Raw genomic sequence first — 24608 nt, 5'->3', positions numbered from 1 at the left:
CTGTTTTCACTAAGGAAGACACAAACAATCTCCCAGATGTATGGATGGGTCAAGGACATAGGGTAACACAGGAAATGAAACAGATTGACATTAGGAAGGAAATGGTGATGAGAAGACTGATGGGACTGAAGGCTGACAAATCCCCAGGTCCGGATGGTCTGCATCCTAGGGTACTAAAGGTGGCCCTGGAAATTGCGGATGCATTGGTAATCATTTTCCAATGTTCCTTAGATTCAGGATCAGTTCCTGAGGATTGGAGAATGGCTAATGTTATCCCACTTTTTAAGAAAGGAAGGAGGGGGGGAGAAAACAGAGAACTATCAACCTGTCAGCCTGACATCGGTGGTGGGGAAGATGCTAGAGTCCATTATTAAGGATGAAATAGTGGCATATCTAGATAGCAGTGATAGGATTGGGCCGAGCCAGCATGGATTTACCAAGGGTAAATCACGCTTGACTAATCTGTTGGGAGTTTTTCGAGGATGTAACCAGGAAGTTAGACAGGGGAAGATCCAGTGGATGTAGTGTACCTCGATTTTCAGAAGGCATTTGATAAGATCCCACATAGGAGATTGGTGGGTAAAATCAAAGCTCAGGGCATCAGGGGGAAGACATTGACATGGATAGAAAACTGGTTGGCAGATAGAAAGCAAAGTGTAGCGGTGAATGAGTGTTTCTCGGAATGGCAGGTGGTGACTAGTGGGGTGCCACAGGGCTCGGTATTGGGACCACAGCTGTTTACAATTTACGTCAACGATTTGGATGAAGGCATTGAAAATAACATCAGCAAATTTGCTGATGATACTAAGCTGGGTGGCAGTGTGATATGTGATGAGGATGTTAGGAGAATTCAGGGTGACTTGGATAGGCTGGGTGAATGGGCAGATACTTGGCAGATGGCGTTTAATGTGAATAAGTGTGAGGTTATCCACTTTGGGAGTAAGAACAGGAAGGCAGATTAGTATCTGAACGGTGTAGAGTTAGGTAAGGGAGAAATACAAAGAGATCTAGGAGTCCTTGTTCATCAGTCACTGAAGGTGAACGAGCAAGTGCAGCAGGCAGTGAAGAAGGCTAATGGAATGTTGGCCTTTATTACAAAGGGAATTGAGTACAAGAGCAAGGAAATCCTCTTGCATTTGTACAGAGCCCTGGTGAGACCACATCTGGAGTATTGTGTACAGTTTTGGTCTCCAGGGTTAAGGACATCCTGGCTGTAGAGGAAATGCAGCGTAGATTCACGAGGTTAATTCCTGGGATGTCTGGACTGTCTTACGCAGAGAGGTTAGAGAGACTGGGCTTGTACACGCTGGAATTAAGGAGATTGAGAGGGGATCTGATTGAAACATATAAGATTATTAAGGGATTGGACAAGATAGAGGCAGGAAATATGTTCCAGATGCTGGGAGAGTCCAGTACCAGAGGGCATGATTTGAGAATAAGGGGTAGGTCATTTAGGACAGATTTAAGGAAAAACTTCTTCTCCCAGAGAGTTGTGGGGGTCTGGAATGCACTGCCTCGGAAGGTAGTGGAGGCCAATTCTCTGGATGCTTTCAAGGAGGAGCTAGATAGGTATCTTATGGATAGGGGAATCAAGGGATATGGGAACAAGGCAGGAACCGGGTATTGATAGTAGTTGATCAGCCATGATCTCAAAATGGTGGTGCAGGCTTGAAGGGCCGAATGGTCTACTTCTGCACCTATTGTCTATTGTCTATAATCTGTGTTACCAATTAAAAGAGGTTAAAATTTGGAGAAAAAACAAAGATCAAAAGAATGGAGAAAAACATAAGATTTGATAGCTTCAGTTAAAGGACCAATACAATGGATAGCTTTGTTTTTATTATACTGTGATTGTCATTATTTGAAGAATCAGGAGATGAGAAGTAATCAACTTGCTGGAAATATCTAAGTGGGGAAGTTGATTCAATCTTGTGTAAAATTAAACTGATTACTTTGTCACAACAGGTATGAGAACAGAAGAATAATGTTCTAAGCTTGCACAACATAGTCTTCCTCATATTATGCATGTGAACTTGGTCTTAAAAAGATAATTTTATACATTAGTGAGAACATTTAAAAAGATTAAAGTGACAGGTTTTCAAATAAGGGATGTGTACAGATGAGATTCCATGAAGTCAATCTGTCAGATGGAAAATATCATGATATACAACTGAATTAGAGTCTGATATATTAGACATGAAGATTTACACTTTAAAGTTATAGCAAAATATTATACTTGAGAAAAAAAACATTCTTCTCTACTTCCATCCAGTCATTCAATGCTTCAAATAATAGTTATGATGGATTACATCATTACTTATTATGACTGCTAAGCAATCCACCTGATTTCTAGGTTCATCTCTTTAAATCTGTCTATATGATGATTCATGTAACCAGCTTTACAAAATTCACTGCATATTTCATGCCATATTGTATGTAATAGTTACTACTGATTATGCAAAACTGATCAGATCTCTTACCTCTGGCATATCGAGTCGCGGTTGACCAATTGCCAGTTCATAGATTGCACGAGCACGCTCAACATCACCAAGGATGGTCTCTAATTCTGCAAACTTGATCCAAGTAGTGCAATTCTCTGGAGAAAATTCCAAGTATTTCTCATAGAGTTTCCTGCACCGGTCAAACTCACGAAGCTGCAGCTCTAGTTCAATGTACCCTTTGAATAGTTTGTTCTTTGGACATTTTCCTATGCCAGTCCCCTGAAAGAGCACAAATAATAACTTCAAGGCATAATCTAATGAATAAGCCACTGTTGACTCCAAGTACTAATCTCTCCAAACAATATAAAATAGCTTTGAAGTGGTGGGAGGCTTATGTAGAAATTGCAGGAGCCCATACTTAGCCATGGGTAAGATGCCAGAGGATTGGAGGATAGCTAATGTTGTTCTGTTCTTTAAGAATAGCTCTAAGAATAAGCCAGAAAGTTACAGGCCACAAGCCTGACTCAGTCGTGGTTAAGTTATTGGAAGGTATTCTAAGGGACTGGAATATAAGTATTTCGATAGACAGGCACTAGTTATTGGTAGGCTACACACAACATTGGTAGGTTGTGTCTATCCAATCTTAAGAGTTTTTCAACGAAGTAACCATAAAAACTGATTAAGGAACGGCATGGGATGTCGTCAACATGGACTTTAACGATGCCTGTGACAAGGTTCCGCATTTGAGATTGGTCAAGGTTAAGTCACTTGGCATTTAATACATTGGATTAGACACTGGCTTCACAGGAGAAGCTCCAGAGTGGTACTAGATGGTTGTCTCTGACTGGAGATCAGTGACTTGCAGTGTGCCACAAGGATTGATGCTGGTCCTGTCTATATCAATGATAAAGTTGCAAACTGTATCAGCAAATTTGTGGATGACACCGAGATTGGGGGTATAGTGGACACCAAGGAAGACAATCAAACCTTGCTGCGGGACCTGGACCAGCTGGAAAAATGGGATTAAAAATTGCAGATGGAATTTAATGCAGACAACTGTGAAGTGTTGCATTTGGGAGGTCAAACCAGGGAAGGATTTGCAAGATGAGTAGTAGGGCACAGAGGAATATAGAACAACAGTGGGATCTGGGAATATAGATCCATAATTCCTTGAAAGTGGTGTCATAGGTAGATAGTGTTGTAAACAAAGCTTTTGGCACATTGATCTTCATAAATCAAAGTATTAAGTACAGGAGTTGTGATGTTATGTTGAAGATGTATAAGACATAGGTGAGGCCTGATTTGGAGTATTGTGTGCAGTTCTGATCACCTACCTACAGGAAAGATATCAGTAAAACTGAAAGAGAGCAGATAAAATTTGGAAGGATGTTGCCAGTACTTGAGGACCCGAGTTATAGGGAAAGGTTGACTAAGTCAGGACAGTATTCCATGCAGTGTAGGAGAATGAGATCATGGGTTAAGGGTGAAAGGTGAAATGTTAAGGAGAACAGGATGGGGAAGTTCTTCACTTAGAGGGTTGTGAGAATGTGGAATGAGCTGCCAGTAGAAGTGGAGGATTTCAGTATTTGAGAGAAATTTGGATAGGTACATGGATGGGAGGGGTATGGAAGTCTATGGGTCAGGTGCAGATTGATGGGACTAGACACCATAATAATTCAGCACAGACTAGATGGGCCGAACAGCCTGTTTCTCCACTGTATTTTTCAATGATGGGTATAAGGCGAGTTAAGTTGACCTTCATTTGAATGGGAACAAAAAGAAAATTCAAGAAATACTGAAAGCTCCTTAGGTGATACCTAGGACAGAAAGGTTTCTAATAAAAAGTTGTATATCATTTTTCACCACTTTTTTTAAAATATCAGATGTTATGGGGTGGATGGCAGGGAAGCTGCATGGCCTCGGTCATAGCAAATACTCGGCCTCAAGCCACGGAATCACTTGTTTACAGCTGTCCAGGAGAGAGGCTTTAGAGTATCTCTGGGGGTGGGGAGGCAGAGTGGTGTAGCATCCAAGCTTATATGGTGCTCGACTGCAGACTGTTGTTTCTTTCATGGACTCGAGGTCTTGTCCAATATTTTTTTGTGTGATTCAACGTTACTGATATCTTATATGTACTTGCTATCCTATATGTGCAATGTGTGTCACAGAACACATAACATAGAACAAAGAATAGTACAGCACAGTACAGGCCCTTCGGCCCACAATGTTGTGCCGACCCTTAAACCTTGCCTCCCATATATCCCCCCCACCTTAAATTCCTCCATATACTTGTCTAGTAGTCCTGTCCTGTGTCCTGTGTTGTGAATTACTGTTGGTACTGTGCTTTGCACCTTGACCTCAAAATAACACTCACTCGTTTGGCTGCATTGACAGGTATTCGAGCATGCTTGAACTTTAACTATGTACACCAGCACTTTCTGGTTTTGCTCCATTCTACCAAGAACATGTTTGACAATGGCAGAAAGTTGCATTTTACTCCCAAATGAGTAGGCAGCATAGTCTTCTTAAGAGGCTGAACCTTACACAGCAAAGGAACATTAGCGATGCATTTCCTATCTACACCAAGGTAACCAGGGTGATAATAATACCAAGTCAAATTGCTTCAGCAGCCTAGGTTAATCAAGGAAAAAGTAGCCTGTGCTCCTTCCACTATATGCTATCTACTGATACCTGGTGTCAGGGTATTTGAATGTGTAGATAGACAAAGTAACAAAAGAAAATGGGAAAGAGGAGTAGGTGCGGATCATTTGAACCTGCTCTGCCATTGCTCATGATCATGGCTGTTCAAAAGATCAATGCTATTTTCCAGCACTTTTCCCATATCCATAGAGATCCACTAATGCATTTTGAATGAGCGACTGAGCTTTCTCACACTGCTGGTGTGGGAGCGGGAGTGCAAGGTACCAAGATTCACTGCACTCTGAGTGAAGAGATTACTGTTTATCTCAGTCCTGCAAAGCCTTCCCCAGCTTTTTACTGAACCCCTGGTTCCAGGCTCCTCAACCAACAGAACATCTTCATACACACAGTGGTGCTAGAAAGTTTGCGAATCCTGTAGAATTTTCTCAGTTTCTGCACAAATACGACCTAAAATGTGATCAGGTCTTTGCGCAATTCCTAAAACTAGATCGAGAGAACCAAATTAAATAACACATTATACTTGCTCATTTATTTATTGAGAAAAATGATCCAATGTTACACGTATTTGTTGGAAAAAATGTGTGAACCTCTGGGATTATGCTATATGGAATCAGGTGTTCCAATCAATGAGATGAGATTGGAGGTATGGATTGTAGAGGTACCCTGCCTTATAAAAAAGACAAAGTCAGGTTACTGACAGAGCAGGCTTTTCTCAAAAAAGATCTGTTTATGTGCACCATGCCGCGGTCAAACAATTTTCAAAGGATTGTAGAGATGCATTAAGCTGGAAAAGGCTACAAAACCATTTCTAAAGACCCGAGTGTTTATCAGTTCATAGTAAGAGAAACTGTCTACAAATGGAGGAAACTCAGCACTGTTGCTACTCTCTAGGAGTGGGCATCCTGCAAAGATCACACCACGTGCAATGCTGGAGGAGGTGAAAAAGAACTTAAGGGTACGGGCAAAAGACCTGCTGAAATCTCTAGGGTCTTGCTAAAGTCTATGTTCGTGTGTCCACTATAAGAAAAACACTGAACAAGAATGGTGTTCATGGAAGGATACCATGGAGGAAACCACTGCTTTCCAAAAGACATTGCTGCACGTCTCAAGTTTGTGAAAGACCACCTGGATGTTCTACAACACTTCTGGGACAATGTTCTATGGAAAGATGTGACAAAGTTGACCTTATTGGCAGAAATGCACATTGCTATGTTTGGAGGAAAAAGAGCACAGCACACCAACACCAAAACCTCATCCCAACTGTGAATCGTGGTGGAAGGAGCATCATGATTTGGTGCTGCTTTGCTGCCTCAGGGCCTGGACAGCTTTCAGTCATTGCAGAAACAATGAATTCAAAATTGTATCAAGACATTTTACAGGAGAATGTCAGGGTAGCAGTCCATCACTTGAAGCTTAATAGAAGTTGGATAATGCAACAAGACAATGATCTGAAAGATAAGAGTAAATCAACAAGAGAATGGTTTGAAAAGAAGAAAATTCATGTTTTGGAATAGCTGAGTCAAAGTCCTGACCTTAATCCTATAGAAATGTTGTGGAAGGACCTGAAGCAAGCAATTCATGCAAGGAAGCAAGCCCACCAACATCCCAAATTTCAAACAGTTTTGTGAGGAATGGCTTAAAATTCCTCCAAGCCGATGTGCAGGACTGACAACAGTTACTCAAAATGTTTGGCTGAAGTTATTGCTGTACAAGGGGATCACAACAGTTTCTGAAAGTAAATGTTCACATACTTTTTTTAACTAACGCATGCAATACTGGATCATTTTTCTCAATAAATAAATGAACAAGTATAATGTTTTTGTGTTATTTATTTAATTGGGTTCTCGTTATCTAGTCTTAGGACTTGTGTGAAGATTTGATCACATTTCAGGTAATACTTATGCAGAAATAGAGAAAATTCTACAGGGTTCACAAACTTTCTAGCACCACTGTAAAGCCTAACATCCTTTAAAAAATGCTGTAAATTTCAATGAGATTTCCTCTTATTCTTCTAAACCCTACAGAATATAGGTAAAGTCTAATCAATCTTGCATCAGTGCACCTACTATCACTATAATCAGTATTGTGAATCTCTGCTGTATTACCTGTGGTCAGAATATCCTTTCTTACACAAGAAGAGCACTAGGATCCCTTACTGTTCACATTCTTAAAGAGCATCAGCAATTTAATCAACATGTTATTTTTCATATTTCCATTTTATCTATTATTCTTTTTAAGATATTCTTTCACTATATCATTCAGTTTGGACTCCTGCATTTCTCCTTCTACCGAGATTAAGTTAGTGGGTCAGTTGTTCCCTGTTTTTTCTTAAATAGTGGGTCACATTTGCTACCTTGAATCCCAGAAATAATTTCATCCTTACAAAAGGGATGTAAGTGAGGGATCCTTGTGAGTGAGACAATCTGGAAGGGGAAAGGGGTTAAGGAGCCAGTGCAGAGTACCCCCATGGCCATCCCCCTCAACAACAGGTATATCACTTTGGATACTGACAGGGGGATGACTTAACAGAGGAAAGTCACAATGGTCAGGTCTCTGGCAGCAAGTCTGCCTCTGTGATTCACAAGGGAAAGAGGGGAAAAGAGGCATGCTGTGGTGATAGGGATTTGTTCGTCAGAGGAACGGATAAGAGTTTATGTGGGCGAGAACAAGATTCCTAGATGGTATGTTGCCTCCTGAGTACCAGGGTCCGGGATATGTTGGATTGAGTCCTCAGCATTCTTAAGTAGGAGGGTGAACAGCCAGAAGGTCCAGGTAGGTAGCAATGACATGGGTAGGACAAATGATGAGGTTCTGCATTCTGCAAAGAGAGTTCATAGAGTTGGGTGCTAAGTTGAAGGGCAGGACCTCCAGGGTTGTGATCTCAGGATTGATAGATGTGCCATATGCTAGTGAGGTCAGAACTAAAAAGATAATACAGTTTAACACATGGCTAAAGAGTTGGTGTGGGAGGAAGGGCACAAGATTTTTGGATGATTGGGCTCTCTTCCAGGGAATGTGAGACGTACAGAAATGATGGTTTGCACCTAAACTGGAGGGAGACTAATATCCTAGTGGGAAGGTTAGTTAATGTCGCATGGAGGGGTTTGAACTAGAATTGCAGGGAATCAGAGTGCTAGAACAGTTAGTGGAAAGGTTGTGGAGGCAGATGTTGGCAAGACCTCAAAGTTAGGAATCATAAAATTGAGCATGGTGTGACTAGTGTTCTGAACTGTATATATTTCAATGTAAGTATTGTAGAAAAGGTGGATAATAGTGCTGAAGATGAGGTAGCTGGTTAACAAGCAAGCAATGTATAGGGAGGAGAGGCTGTTGATAAGAGCAAAATAGCAGTCAACAGAATGCAATGCAATGTAAAAGGCAGACAAAATTGAAAAGAGTGAATACAGGACTGAAGGTGTTGTACTTGAATGTGTGCAGTATAGGGAATAAGGCAGATGAACTTGCAGCATAGTTGCAGATTGGCAGGTATGATGTTGTGGGCGTCACTGAGTCATGGCTGACAGATTATAGCTGGGAACTTAACGTCCAAGGATATACATTGTATCAAAAGGACAGGCAGAGGAGGTGGTGTTACTCTGTTGGTAAAAAAAAATGGAATCAAATCATTGCAAATAGATGACATATGGTCAGGAGGTGTTGAATTATTGTGTATAGAGCTAAGGGTAAAAAGAACCTGAGGGGAGATGTATACAGAGCTCAAACAGTAGTAAGAATGTGGCCTATAAATTACAATGGAAGATAGAAGATGCATGTCAAAAGGGCAATGTTACAATAGTCATGGGGAGACTTCAATATGCCGAAAGATTGGGAAAACCAGGTTGGTACTGGATTCCAGGACGGGAAATTTCTAGAGTGCCTATGGGACGGCTTTTTAAAAACAGCTCATGGTTAACTCTACTAGGGGATCAGCTATTCTGGATTAGATGTTGGGCAATGAACCACGATTAATTAGAGGCCTTAAGGTAAAAGAACCCTTAGGTTCTTAATATAATCAAATTCATCCTGAAATTTGAGAAAGAGAAGCTAATGCTAGATGTATTAGTATTACAGTGGAGTAAAGGGAATTACGGAGGCATGAGGGAGAAGTGGCCAGTATTGATTGGAAAAGAACACTGGCAGGTATGACGGCAAAGCAGCAATGGCTGGAATTTCTGGAGGCAATAGGATATATACATCCCAAAGAGGAAGAAGTAAAGGAATAATGACATACCTATGGCTAAGCAGAGAAATCAAAGCCAACACAAAAGCCAAAGAGAAGACAAATAATCAAACAAAAATTAGTAGGAAGTTAGCAGATTGGGAAGCTTTTAAAAACCAACAGAAGGCAGCTAAAAAAGTCATGAAGAAGATAAAGATGGAATATGAAAGTAACTAACCAATAATATTAAAGAGGATACCAAAAGTTTCTTCAGATACATGAAGTGTAAAAGGGAGGCGAGAGTGGATATCAGATGACTGGAAAACGATGCTGGAGAAGTAATAATGGGGAAACAATAAAATAGTGGAAGAACTGATTTAAGTATTTTCCATCAGTCTTCACTGTGGAAAACACTAGCGGTATGGCAGAAGCTCCAGGTGTCGGGGTCATGAAGTGTGTGGCATTACCATAACTAGAGAGGAGGTTCTTGGGAAACTGAAAAGTCTGAAGGTAGATAAATCAGCTGGACCAGATGGTGTCCGCCCCAGGATTCTGAAAGAGGTGGCTAAAGAGATCATGGAGGCACTAGAAATGATCTTTCCAGAATCACTAGATTATGGAATGGTTTCAGAAAACTGGAAAACTGCAAATGTCACTCCACTTCTCAAGAAGGGGGAGAGGCAGAAGAAAGGAAATTATAGGCCAGTCAGTCTGACCTCAGTGGTTGGAAAGACGTAGAAGAGTAGGATGAGGTCTCAGTGTACTCAGAGGCACATGATAAAATAGGCTGTAGTCAGCATGATTTCCTCAAGGGAGTATCTTGTCTGAAAAATCTGTTGGAATTCTTTGAAGAAATCACAAGCAGGATAGACAAAGGAGAATCAGTTCATGTTGTGTACTTGTATTTTCAAAAGGGCTTTGACTAGGTACCACACAGGAGGTTGCTTAACAAGCAACGACCCCAGGTATTACAGGAAAGATTCTAGCATGGATAAAGCAGTGGCTGATTGGCAGGAAGCAAAGAGTGTGAATAAAGGGAACAATTTCTGACTGGCTGCCAGTTTTACGTTATATGTCAATGATTTGGAAAATGGAATTGATGGCTTTATTGCTAAGTTTGCAAACAATATGAAGATGGGTGCAGGGGCAGGTAGCTTTGAGGAAGTACAGAGGCTACAGAAGTACTTAGACAAATTAGGAGAATGGGCAAAGAAGTGGCAGATGGAATACAGTGTTGGGAATTATATGGTCACACACTTCGGTAGAAGAAATGAAAAGAGTTGACTATTTTCTAAACAGAGAGAAAATACAAAAATCTGAGGTGCAAAAGGGACTTGGGAGACCTTATGCAGGATTCTCTCAAGGTTAATTTGCAGGTTGACTTTGTGGTGAGGAAAGCAAATGCAATGCTCGCACTCATTTCAAGAGGACTAGAATATAACAACAATGTTGAGACTTCATAAAGCACTGGTGAGGCTTCACTTGGAGTATTGTGAGCAGTTTTAGGCCCCTTATCCTAGAATGGAAGTGCTGAAACTGGAGAGGGTTAAAAAGAGGTTCATGGTTCCAGGATTGAATGGTTTAATTGCATGAAGAGCATTTGATGGCTCTGGGCCTGTATTCACTGGAATTCAGAAGAATGAAAGGTTACCTAATTGAAGCCTATTGAATGGTGAAAAGACTTGATAGAGAGGATGTGGAGAGGATGTTTCCTATGGTGGGAGAGTCTAAAAGCAGAGGACACATCCTCAGAATAGAGGGGCGTCATTTTAGAACTGATTTGAGGAGGAATTCCTTTAGCCAGAAAGTGGTGAATTGGTGGAATTCTTTGCCACAGGCAACTGTGGAGGCTAAGCCTTTATGTATATTTAAGGCAGAGGTTGATAGATTCTTGATTGGTGAGGGCAAGAAGAGATACGGGGAAGAGGCAGGAGATTGGGACTGAGAGGAAAATTGGATCAGCCATGATGAAATGGCGGAGCAGACTCGATAAGCCAAATAGCCTAATTCTGCTCCTATGTCTTATGGTAATGCAGGGAGCTTGGGCCCTATGGAACAATACAATAACAAAGTTAATGACAATAAAAGCAATTTTGCCAAGAAAATCTATAAATTGCTTTTAAACCTAGTTACTGTTAAACTGAAGTTCTAAAAAAAAAGTGTAATGCAACATTTAAAGAGTGTTATTTAACAGTTATACTCAGCAGAATATTTTTTGTAAAATAGTAAACATATATATGCTTACTTACCAAAGCCCGTCTGGCAAGAGCTAGATTTTTCTGACGAACTTCAAATTGTGCATATAGCAGCCAGAATTTGGCGAATGTAAACTAGAATAAAATACCATCATCAAAAGGTAACAGTGAATGAATTGAACAGGATCCTGGTTGCTCCATATAAAACAGAAACAAGCAATATTATGCTGCAGAGATGACTATGTTCCTCAATAACTAAAGTTCATGATGTACAAAGACATCCACCATCCACTTTTTATTCCTTATTTTTCTGTTCAAATGTAGTTACTGTAATTATTTCTGGTACTCTCAAGAATCAAGTCAATGAAGTATTCTACAGACATGCAGGCTCTGCGATTCACAAAAATTCAGGACCATACAAATGTACCTTCTTATGGGGGATGAGTTCCAAACATGCTTGATAAACTTGCCTTGTTTTCTCTGGATCCTGTTCAGGAAGGCAAGGTGAAGTTACAGAATTTTCAATAATGTACAATGATTATAAAACATACAGACTAAACAGAATACAACAGTAAAAAATGTAACTTAATTCTACATTGATATTTTAACCAAAACTACTGGGTTGGGGTATTTTCTCTTTTAAAAAAATTATCACATCTGATTAGTTCTATAGTTATTGCAAAAAGGAACAACATTCACTGCTACCAACAATTTATGTTCTGCCACTAGAGCTATTAAGTGAATTTAAAATCATTTGGCTTAAAACAAAAACCAGAAAGAAATCACTCAATTTCTGTTCCATCAAGGAAAATATTTCTTTAATAGATTACAGGATAAGCAGATTACCCATCCATTCTTATGTGCAGAAATCTGGGAAGACCACAGAACAAGAAATCTAGACAAACGAGCTGCAATATAACTTTACAGAAAATTATTTGATCATACGCAGCATTGCTATCACATAAGTACCTTTGCCTCCAATTCTTCATACAAAGAATAGTTAATCCATAAGTAAATGTATCTCCTCCAATGTCGCTTTTCCTGAATGGGTGGAACATTGGCTATTGCACGTTCATACACTTCACGTACAGTATCAGGATCTCCATCGCTCTCAACCAAACGGAGGTAGTCAAACCAGGCATCATAATTATGTGGATTAGCCTTTCAGAAAGATAAGATACTAAATTATACAAGATATACTAAGAACTCCATTTAATATTGTACAAATTTGTGTTTGTGGTCTTAAGTTTTCCCTTACAGAGTGCCTTGAAAAAGTATTCAACCCCCACAACTATTTTTACATTATACTATCTCATTTTTAAAATTTAAAATATATTGAAGTAGGATTTTGAGCTAATCTACAGAACATTGTACTTCATGTCAAATCAAAAGAACAATTCCAAAACCTGTCTACAATTTACTAAAAATTAAAAACCAACATTGTGAGACTGAAAAAGTATTCATCCTATTTATAATTACTACACTAACTTTTCTCAAATGCAATACTTATACCAACACACTCAATTTATTGATGTAGAAAATTGCAAGATCACCTGTTTTCAATGAATTCACAGGAATAAATACTGAGTGAGCTGCAGAAAAGTGGCTGCAACTGGAGATCAAGTTCATGGCTCCACAACCTCTAAAGCATTGCACAAAATGGGTACTTATGGAAGAGTGGCAAGGAAGAAGCCCTGGCTATGCCCATCCTTGCCCATCAAGACTTTGCAAAGTATCATTTACTGTAAAGATGTGGAAGGTCTTGTGGCTGGATGAGACTAAAGCGGAACTTTCTGGCCTCAACACCAAGCGCTGTGTGTGGTGTAAATCTAACGCTGCGCATCAGCCAGGTAACACCATTCCTACTGTAAAGTATTGTGGAGGTGGCATCATGCTATGGGAATGCTTTTCAGTAGCAGGGACTGGAAATTTGGTCAGGATTGATGAGAAGATAAATGCTGCTGAACACAGAGGGATCCTGGATAAAACCTGTTAGCCTGCGCCAGGAAACTTAAACTGGGGAGGAATTTCGTCTTTCACCAGGACAACAACCCAAAGCACACTGCCAGAGCAACCATGGAGTGGTTTCAAATGAAGAAAATTGATGTCCTTGAGTGGTCCAGAGTCCTGACCTTAACCCAAATGAACATCTCTGGCAAGACCTCAAAACTGCTGCCCACTCCCCAACTAACCTGGCACAGCTTGAGCAATTTTGCAAGAAAGAATGGGCAAATCTTGCTCTGTTACATTGTACAAAGCTAATAGAGACTTATCCAAAATGATTGGCTGTAATAGCTGCAAAAGGTGGTTCAACTCAGTACTGAGCAAAGGTGGATGAATACCCTTGGCTGGTTGACTTTTTTTTGAACTTTTAAGTTTTTCATGCTTTACAACTTTCCCTGTTTTTTGGGCTCTACCATGAAAAAAGAACACGTAATTATGTAAAATTGATCAAAACTCATAGCTGTAATACTAATTATTGAGTATTTTATCTGAAATAAGGGTTGGGGCTGAATTCTTTTACAAGGTCCTGTATTATCCACTGAAGCACAATTAGCTGTTACTTAAGCATGCACACATTTGACATCTCTTCTTTCCACATATTCTTAGCTGTATAATGGTCACTGAATCTCATTAAAGATCTACTCAAAGTCCTGGTCACAGAGAAAAGTTAGACCTAAAAATGTAGGAATATAGGAGACTTTTGCAAAGAGGACACATGCCATATGCATTTATTTATAAATTGAGAAAAAAATCATGTTAGAAGACTGGCACTACACAAGAGCTACATTTTTTCCTAAAGAACCATGCTTTAAAAATGCACTGCCACAAAGCTTCTAAAGCATCACATGGGATGTTTGCATATGGTACTTATAAGCCATTTAAAACCACAAAGTCATCAGTGAATATCAGGTTGTTTTTAAAGCCATTTAGCTTTCTAGACCACGTCATGCAACAATCCATATGTAATCACAGCTTCTCTAAGCTACAGGTAACACAAATTCCCATTATAACTATAAATTACAGAAAGTTACTTCAAGAGAATGATTAATACAAATCATCACTGATAATTTAGAATATATATACAATCAAGATTTTATTTAACTGAGCAGCCTCATCAATCCCTCTTCAATGGATGCCTGTCAAGCAATTCTATAAACTAATTCATTGCATCAACTATTAACAAACTCTACAGAACAAATCAAGCTGCCCAGTCATTTCAGCCAAATATATCACATTAATAAGTTCTAAAAAATGTGAGTATGACGAAGTTTTGGTTTAATCATTTTTAGGAACATAAAATTAAGCAACTGAAAATACTCTGTGTGATTGATTATTTGTTTTTTTGAAGAAGTATGGTGTTCCATTTAGCCAAAACTATCCATTTTATTTTCATAAATTTGCCTGTATTTTTAAAGAAATTAATTTTAGATGAAACAGGGTATGAAATTATTTGTATATCAGATGTTTGAACTGAAATAACATTCTTAAATTCAATATGACTTTGAATACTTTTTAAAAAAATAAATCATAAGATGAAGAATCCCATTCAGCCAGTCCCAGCTCATTCATCTGCAACAAATCCATTGCTCCCGATACAACCATTATTTTTAAGCAATAACAAGTTTTACATAAATTTTATTTCTCATATCTGAAATATTTTGCATTTAGAATCCAGAACAGGAGTAGACTATTTGGCCCATCTCACCTTGTGTTAGATATTGGGCAGAACTATCTAATTAATCTCACTCCCCTGTTCTTCCAGCTCTACTTTTTTTTTTGCCTTCAAGTATTTCTTTTTTTGTTAGCTATTATTAATGTTATTGCTTCCATCATCCTTTCTGGCAGCACATGCCAAACCATGCATCAGATTCATAGCTCCCCACTACAACACTCAGTGATGTTTTGAAATTATATGAAGGGGTTTTTCCTCCTTGTACAATTGTGTGTTCAAATTCCTGTTCTCATCTTTATATTACTTAGGCCAATTGTCCTTTTTTAAAATAATTTCCTTTCTTACACACGATTAGTAATCAATTGCATCAAAAGGTAAAAGGCCCATGTAACTTTTGCCTCATAAATCAGCCACTAATAGTTCTTTGCATCACTTCCAGGGCTTGAGTATTACCCCTGTGTTACAATACCACCATTCACAATACCTATAGAACAATCTGATAAAAAGAAACAGGATTTACCTTGCAACCTAATCACTAATATTTTCAACACAGAAACATGCTATTTGGCCCCCAGAAGTTCAGCGTTGATATACATGGGGCCAAAGAAGCCACTTCTCAACTCTTCTCCTCTATTTTCACCAATACACTAATAGTTTTCTAACCCAGCTTTCCTGGGAAAAAAACATCTTTTACTAGTTGCTCAAACTTTCCATGAAGTAACAAGCTCCACTTAGATTTTATTTCCCATTTCTGGAATATTTTGCTTTTAGAATCCAGGACAGGAGACAATGATTTTGTCCATCATGTCCATGCTAACTGTTGGGTAGAATTATCTAATTAATCTCACCCCTCCCCCTCCCCACTCTTATAGCTCTATTTCCCCCTCTTCAATTTTTTTTCCCAGCTTCTTTTCGCAATTACCAATAATTTTGCTTCCACTACTCTTTAAGGCAGCACACACATCTCATTGTGAATCCTTTACATCTGACTTTTTGCGCCTGATACCTTAAATATGTATCCTCTGATCAATCCTTCAATGATTATAGTTTCTCCTTATTCATTCTATTAAAACAATTAATACTTGAAATAGCACATCTCTGTTATAAGAAAAACCTCAATTTTTCCCAATATTCCATGCAACTGATGTCTCACAGCCACATTCCTATTCTACTACCTCTTCTGCACTCTCTCCAAGATTTTGACCCATGTTTTAAAGTGTGGTTCTCCATACTGAACCTAGCTGAGGTCTAAGAAGTGATTTATAAATATATTGAATTATTTACTCATGTTTGTATTCTATTAGCAATTTAAATGTTTTTTCTAAAACAAAATATTAATATATTTATTTATTTTGGTCGGCAAAAAGAGCACAGAGCTGGGTATCACAAACTCACCTATAAGAAAATGGATAAAATAAGCACAAAAATTGCTGCAATGCCAATAACTAGTCACAAAGAGAAAAATAAGAGAATGTGACAAGATCTGAAGGATTATCCTAAGCCGACTGTTCCTTTAAAAAGAGAGAGAGGGAGCGAACAGCGTGTGTGCCATTACAGGGAGAGAGAGAGCAACAAAAAGTCTTGTGAGTTGCCTTGGAAACTGAAAGGCAGAACTATATGATGGACAGTTCGTGTTCTGCACTTGTGAGATTTATACAAGGTCAGTTCAAGGAAGACACTGGTTGAGCTTTGTGGGCCCACGACAAAGGTGGGGTTTTTGCTCACAGTGTGAACAAAAGGGTGACCGGTGGAACACTATCGGTGTGTTTAACCCTTGCCTGGGTTGATAGCGGTACCATGTGAAAATGGCATCCTCTTTGTAGTCACAATCGGTGACTGTAAGATCGGGAGCAAGAGGATAACATGGAAGATCGACGGCATCAGCACTGGGAAGACAAAACAACTCTCTCTCTCTCTCTCTCCAACTCTACTCAAACCAAATTCCAGAACTGAACTGACTACTTACCATACCACCGTAAGACTGTATCATCTAATCACCTGAGCTGGAGAAGCTTGGGAACTTTATTTACTCACTTATACATATGCATATACTCTGCTAACCTTTTGCCTTATCTTGTTTTATATTACTTTAGTTATTAATAAAATAGAATTTATAATGGGAGACTCAGACACCAGGTGTGTCCATTTCTGCTGGTCCTTTTTAACCTGTTACGGGGTATGTAACAAGAAGCAAACACCAAACTACTCAGAGCTACACTTGCATAGTACTGAGAGTTCACTGAATACATCATTGATTCTAACATGCTAGCCACCCTCTAAGAAAGGTTCTCCTAAATTTCATATTGGAATACATACCTTTGTTTGCATTTTGGAAAAATTAAATAATTACTGAATTTTAACAACACAGAAGGACTCAGTACATTTCACTCCACTTGGAGCTGGCACAATTTTCACGTAAAGGGACGTAAAGGCAAGGGAAGTATTTCTGTCTGGGCGTCTGGCAATAATGGCTTGTTCAATGATCATTGTGGAGCAGATGGATTTGTCAACAGTATCTATATCATTCCTAATGGTGCAGTCACACAGGAAGGCCTTCCAACAAGTTATGGAGAACCTTGCCCCGCTCTCATGGCTGTTACATTAAACGGAGCCACAAAGAAATTCTGAATGATTTTCCTTTGGTATATTGCAATTCAATTAAGTCAGTTTGGTTATGATGTGCATAGTGATCACATTTGAAAAGGAAATTAATTTAAGTGAAGCACAGTTTCACGCACAATTTTACAACATCTTGGTACAATATTGATGGTCTAAGACCAGAAGACGTCCTCAACAGGTGTCATGTTGTGTACACTGCAGCTTCAAATCACTGTCTTAGACCACCACAAAACAGCACATCAACACATGTGCTAGATACCATTCCAATCCATATACCTATCCAAATTTCTCGAGATTAATTCTATGTTCACCACTTGTACTGGCAGCTCATTTCGCACTCTCACAACCCTCTGAGTGAAGAAGTTTCAATTCCCCTTAAATTTTTCACTTTTCACCCTTAAGCCACGACCTCTGGTTGTAGTCCCACCCAACCTCAGTGGTAAAAGTCTGCTTGCATTTACGTTTACTCTACCTATACCCATTGTGATTTTGTAGTTTTGCAGAATGGTTAACCATAATGTGGAAAAGAAAACAAACTGTGCAAATACAAGAAAAATTACTCGAAGCCCACTGAGAGCGCTGACTTGTCATAGGGATTAAAACATCAAGTCCTATTAGCTTTACTGATTTTCTGGGAGAAAACCAATGACTGCTGTGAAAGTGCAGCTGACAACAAGGGAAAGACCGTGTGACAGTTGGAGAGACAGCTGACAAGAGGAAATAGACCCCAATGGGGCTGTTATGGACTAGTTACCTTGTCAGGGCACAAGCGCCACCCTCACTTGACTACGGAAAGTTTAAAGAGAAGTATATCCCCAGAGTCTGCGAGAGCAAGAAGACTTTCTGACTGACCTCCCGGTAACAAACCTTGGCATGAACACAACAGTGAATCAAGGAAGCGGCAATGCTCTTGAGAAACCAGCAGCTGGACATGTTCTTCAGACCTGTAGGTGTGGCTGGACTAAAGTAACATCAACTCATGTCTTAAAATTCATCAAGGACAGAAGAAATACTTGAAAATCTCCAACCCAGGGCCCTGCATTGACCAGATTCTGTTAAGAGGAAAGTCAAATCAGTCAGATGAAACTCCGCGGCAGGAAGAAACCCACAGTCTGCAGAATATCAGCACCCTACAGGACATGGAAGAAGTTTCAGGCATAAGCAGTAGTCCAAGACACAGCCAGGCACATCATAGAGAACATGCAAGGACGTAAGTCGTTGGTGAAATGGCCAAAGTCTAACAGCAAGGAGAGGGAAATCATCAATGCAGACATGAGACTGATCTTAAGTGGTCTCAAAGGATCAGCAGAAAAGAAGTTGGAGAATATGGGCGATCTGATTTACAGCTACTGAAAGGAGAAATTTGGAGTAAAGGAACAATTCAGTAGGAAAGATATGCCTCCTCCCCCCAAATCCCATCGTCTCCAGGAAATCCAACAACTTGTTAAAGAAAGAAGAGGCCTGAGGAAGTCATGGAAAAAAGCAACAGAGGAAGAAAGGGAGGGTATCAACCTCCTTCAAGAGGACCTAAAACAGAGTCTCTCAGAGCTGCGCAGAGCAGAGAATTTAAGGAAATGACGCAAAAAGAAGGAAAAATCAAGAACAGACTTCTACAAAGACCCCTTTAAATATGTGAAAGGCATTTTCACAAAAGAGAAAAGCGGATCCTTGAAAGTATCAAAAGAAAAGGTTGAAAGATATCTCAGAACCACCCACACCGATGAGCTAAAAGATGAACCGATACTTGTCCCAGCTGACATTCCACCAATTTCACCCTCATAACATCAATTTAACATCAGCCCTCCCAAGCTGAGTGAGGTGAAAGAGGCAGTGAAGAAGACAAGATCAGCATCAGCGCCAGGCCCTAACAGTGTTACGTATTGCGTTTACAAGAACGCCCCGGATCTTCTGGAATTTCTCTGGAGAAACATGAGAGTTGTGTGGGAAAAGCAAGTGATTCCCCAAAGCCTGGAGAACAGCGGGGGGTAATTCTGATCCTAAAAGAATTTGTCCACCATCGAACAGTTACGCCAAATAAACCTTCTGAACATAGAAGGCAAGATCTTTTTCAGCATGTTGGCGCAAAGGCTTACTAAGTATCTGAAACAAAACCATTTAATTGATACATCAATCCAAAAGGCAAGCATAGCAGGCTTCTCGGGATGCCTTGAACATACCAGCATCATGTGGCATTCAATCCAGATGGCTAAGAAAGAAGGAAAGGATCTGCATGTCTTGTTCCTCGACCTGGCCAATGCCTATGGATCAGTTCCTCATTCCCTACTGTGGACCGCTTTTGAATTCTTTCAGGTGCCTGCAACAATAACAGATCTGGTAAAACACTACTTCCAGGATCTGCAAGTTTGTCTCACAACATCAGACTTCACCACAGCTTGGCAACCATTGGAAGTAGGCATCATGGCGGAGTGCACCACCTCCCCATTGGCCTTCACTATGGCAATGGAGCTCATTATCAGAGCCTCAGAATGGGTTGCGGGAGGAAAATGGCTACAGTTTGGTCAGCGGTTAACACTGATACGAGTCTATATGGATGATATAACAATACTGACGACAACTGTCCCCTGAACCAAGAGACTTCTGGAAAAGCTTCATCAAAACATCACATGGGTGAGGATAAAGATCAAGCCCAGCAAGTACAGAAGCATCTCCATTATCAAAGGTCAAGTCATGGATCAAAGATTTCATATTGATGGAACACCTGTCTCAAAAGTGCCAGTGATGAGCTTGGGTCGATGGTATGATGCTAAGTTCAAGGACACTGAGCAGTTTAAAAAGGATACCGTCATGTACATAGCTCGCATCAACAAGATCTGGCTGCCAGGAAAACTCAAGCTGTGGTGCTTCCAGTTCGGCATACTCCCAAGACTCATGTGGCCTTTAACAATGTATAAAATCCCCATCAACAAGGTGGAAAAGCTTGAAAGTGATTAGCACACATGTGAAACAGTGGTGTGGACTTCCACAATGCTAAAGTCCAGTTGGACTGTACGAGAACGGCAAATTAGAATTACCAATTGTAAGTCTTGTGGAAGAATACAAATGCACCAAAGCAAGGTTGGTTATGACCCTCACTGAATCTGAAGATACTGTTATTCGACAGTGGCTCCCAGTGTGGTAACAGGGAGGAAGTGGACCCCATCTGAAGCCATTCAGAGTGTTAAGTCTGCTCTTCGCTTCAGAGATGTGGTTGGCCAAATCTAACTTGGGACAGCCAGGCTCGGGCTCCTCCCAAAGGCTCCTCAATGGCACAAGGCAACATCAGTGCAGAAGAGACAGCTCGTGGTGGAGGAGGTGAGAAGACAGGAGGAGGCAGAGCAACACGCCAGGGCTGTCTCAATGGCCAAGCAGGGCCATTGGACTAATTGGGAGAGCCTGGAAAAGAGGAAACTCAGCTGGTGTGACATCTGGGAAATGGAGGGATCTCAGCTAAGTTTTGTCATCAGAGCCACTTATGACCTCCTACCCACACCCCAGAACCTGAGCCAGTGGTGGGGAGAAGAACCCACTTGCTCTCTTTGTCAAGCACCTGGATCACTAAGGAACATTTTAACAGGATACACCATGAGCCTCAGCCAGGGGCGGTACACTTGGCGACATAACCAAGTTCTCAGACAGCTGGCATCAATCTTGGAACAGAGGCAAAACACCACAAATGTTCTCCCACAAACATCGGCAAGAAATGTTCACATCACACGATTTGTACCAGCAGGCCAACCTCCAGAGCACCATATAACATCAAAAGAGGTAAGCATTCTGCAGATTGCTTGGGATTGGAAAATGGACCTGGACTTGGAAAAAAAGCTTGTGTTTCCCCCAGACATTGCGGCTACAACACTCTGGCCAGACATGGTCCTGTGGTCCACAACAGTCAAGCTGGCATATGTTGTGGAATTGACAGTACCATGGGAAGATGGTGTTGAAGAGGTTTATGAGAGGAAAAAGACCAAGTACTCTGAACTGGCAACTGAAGCTGCCCAGAACAGCCGGAAGACCAAGATTTTCCCTGTAGAAGTGGGATGCAGGGGATTCGTGGCTACATCTATGACCAGTGCATTGAAGAAGATGGGGGTGAGGGGATATTCACTCCAACAAGCAATCAAGTCCTTGTCAAATGCAGCAGAAGAAAGCAGTAATTGGATTTGGATTAAAAGGAAAGACAACAACTGGGCTGCAAGATGAAGACAGGAGGGTACGGAACTGAGGGGGATGTATTTGGGATGCCAGGTAGTACTGTTGAGCCCTCTGGAGATGTCGTGGGCTTATCAACGAAATGTCAAAGGAAGGTGCCCACCTGATGACCCCGATGAGGTACCTACCCTCCTTGTCACCACTCCAAGCCCACTGCCAACATCCAGAGTACCGACTTATCATAGGGATTGAAACATCAAGTCCTAATAGCCTTACTTACATGTTCCCTTTAAAAAAAATTTAATTATAATAATTTTTTTAATTATTTTATAATAACATGTAAGGACATGTTCGGCATAGCTTTGTGGGCCGAAGGGCCTGTATTGTGCTGTAGGTTTTCTAAAATCTAATAGGTAAAATTAATCTTACCTTGACTTCCTCTTCATACTGAAAGCGTCTTTTGCTGACAATAACATCTTCAATACCTCGTCTGTCCCCAAATTTTTTCTCAAACACCGTGTAATTTTTGAAGAGCTCTTGAGCCTGACTTTTGGCAATTCTATCGAGTGCATATTTGTAGATCACCCTCACTCGATCAAACTTGAAATAAACAAATTCTCAGCAGTAAGTAGAAATTCAAGTGAAGCATTTAGATCAACAGCAACAAAGGTGAAACCAACATATTTCATTGGAGGCCTAACAAATATTTTACAATTTTATCATTGCATCTTTACTAAAATTGCTGGAATTACATAAATTTCATTTACATACATTACTATTAATTTTACAAGATTTCTTGAAAACAATGGTTCAATTAAGACTGATTTCAAAAAGATTTAATATTTTCTGAAGGCCAAATCTGTTGACAATACAGCACACTGTTTCAAGTTATATTTTCTATTTTTTTACTGAAGGATTCAATGTTCATTTCATTGCAGAAGAAATTATAACTGAACTTTGATTTGTATTTGCTTAATGCAGCAAGTATGCTATTTTAGAAAAGCTATTTCTGGATAGCAATAAAGGGAACAGCAATTCTAGATAAGAGTATTTTGCAACGCCACCACTCCATTTGTCTGGTTGCATTCATCTACCTCACCATGAAACAGAAATCCTGATTGGCACAGCTCAAGCCCTGAACAGTTAGAGATTTAAGCATCTAGCTTCTGATGTATGTGCTCTACATGATTACAACATTGAGTCAAAAAACAACTATATATTTCAATTGTCCTCTTGTATGACAATTTAAAATGGAATAGTTTGTAATGGCCAGTTGTCAAGATATAATAAAGGAATTATAAAGATGAAAGCTCACAATATGTGAGGGCACTACTTGGAGATCTATGAAGTTAAAATCAAATATATTTTAAAATTCTACAGATACTGGGAACATTTTGTGAAATATGTGTTTCACCACTTCCTGAAATCACCCCTGCTTGTTTAGTAACAATTCACTATATCAGACTATTACATGAACACATAGTTTTATTCCATATGTTTAGCAATAAGTCTCTTTAGTATTTATTGCACTATATCATAGCCCAACTAGAATATTTAATTCATTTTGTGTCTAAAGACATATGTACATCATGCCTAAAAGCACATTATGAAGATGTACATGATTGTGAGTAGTTAAATGAAATTGGATATAAAAATACATATATTTAAATAGCAAATTTTTACTGATACATAATGAAACTAGCAGTTTCTTCCGAAATCAAAAAGTAAATGTGTTGTTAAGCAATAAATGAAAACTATAATGAACTAAGTTTAAAAGTTGAAGTGCAGCATTTGTTCTAGAAATCAAATCAGTGCAAGATTCTCTGGTTGTGAATACATATATATGTTTAGGATAAGATTTAATTAAGATACAACTGAAAATTTCATTTAAAAGGTTTGGAAGTTGATTATTCCCACACCTTAGAGTATTTGGTCTATCAAGGTACAACTTCACAATATCTTGGATTTTGTTGTTTGCTCATATGACAGGATATAGAGAACTGTATCTCATATATCTCTGATAGCAAAGAAATTAGTTTCTATTTCAAAACTTTTTGAAGGAAACCTTATCAGAGGGTACTGTAAGCAAACATATACTATTCTATAATTAATTATGAATGACAATTTATGAGGAATTAATTATGAAAATCTCAAACTTCATTACATTGTATGGAGTCATGATCAGAAAGGATTAAAAAAATCTGGTTTCATGCCTGCCTGGGGAAAGAAAATGTTTGTGTTATTGTATATTTTTCAGTAATGTTTGCTGCATAGTGAAATTCTGACCAAAATGGTTGATTCAAATTCAGGAGAATCACACAATCGATATCTGGTCATTACTCAAACTCTAATAGTGATAGTGAATATACAGAGCCTATAAAAAGTATTCACTCCCCTTTGGAAGTTTTCATGTTTTATTATTTCACAATATTGAATCAACGCAGATTTAATTAGGCTTTTTTGACACTGATCAACAGAAAAACTCTTTTATGTCAAAGTGAAAACAAATTTTTTTAAAAATTGGTCTAAATTTATTACAATTATTAAACACAAAATAGTTGATTGCGTAATTGCTCACCCCCTTCAAGTCAGTATTCAGTAGATGTACCTTGGGCAGCAATTACAACTTTGAGTCTGCGTGAATAGGTCTCTATCAGGTTTGCACATCTGGACGCTGCAATTTTTTCCCATTCTTCTTTACAAAAGTC

At 39.4% G+C, this 24608-nt stretch overlaps 1 protein-coding gene across 1 annotated transcript in view; it reads right to left on the bottom strand.

Annotated features, from left to right (window-relative positions):
• Positions 1-24608, bottom strand: part of crnkl1 (crooked neck pre-mRNA splicing factor 1) — a 55075-nt gene that overhangs the window by 14764 nt on the left and 15703 nt on the right. Inside the window, exons 7-11 of the mRNA XM_073051387.1 lie at positions 22330-22500; positions 12426-12617; positions 11884-11943; positions 11511-11591; positions 2481-2720 (exon numbers count right to left, since the gene is read on the bottom strand). Coding sequence (XP_072907488.1) covers positions 2481-2720; positions 11511-11591; positions 11884-11943; positions 12426-12617; positions 22330-22500 — 744 coding nt within the window. The remainder of the gene's footprint in view (positions 1-2480; positions 2721-11510; positions 11592-11883; positions 11944-12425; positions 12618-22329; positions 22501-24608) is intronic.

This window comes from Hemitrygon akajei, chromosome 7 (genome assembly GCF_048418815.1).
Source record: "Hemitrygon akajei chromosome 7, sHemAka1.3, whole genome shotgun sequence".
NCBI lineage: Eukaryota > Metazoa > Chordata > Chondrichthyes > Myliobatiformes > Dasyatidae > Hemitrygon > Hemitrygon akajei.
The sequence above is the reverse complement of the archived record's forward strand: the minus strand, read 5'-3'. Positions and strand labels throughout refer to the sequence as shown.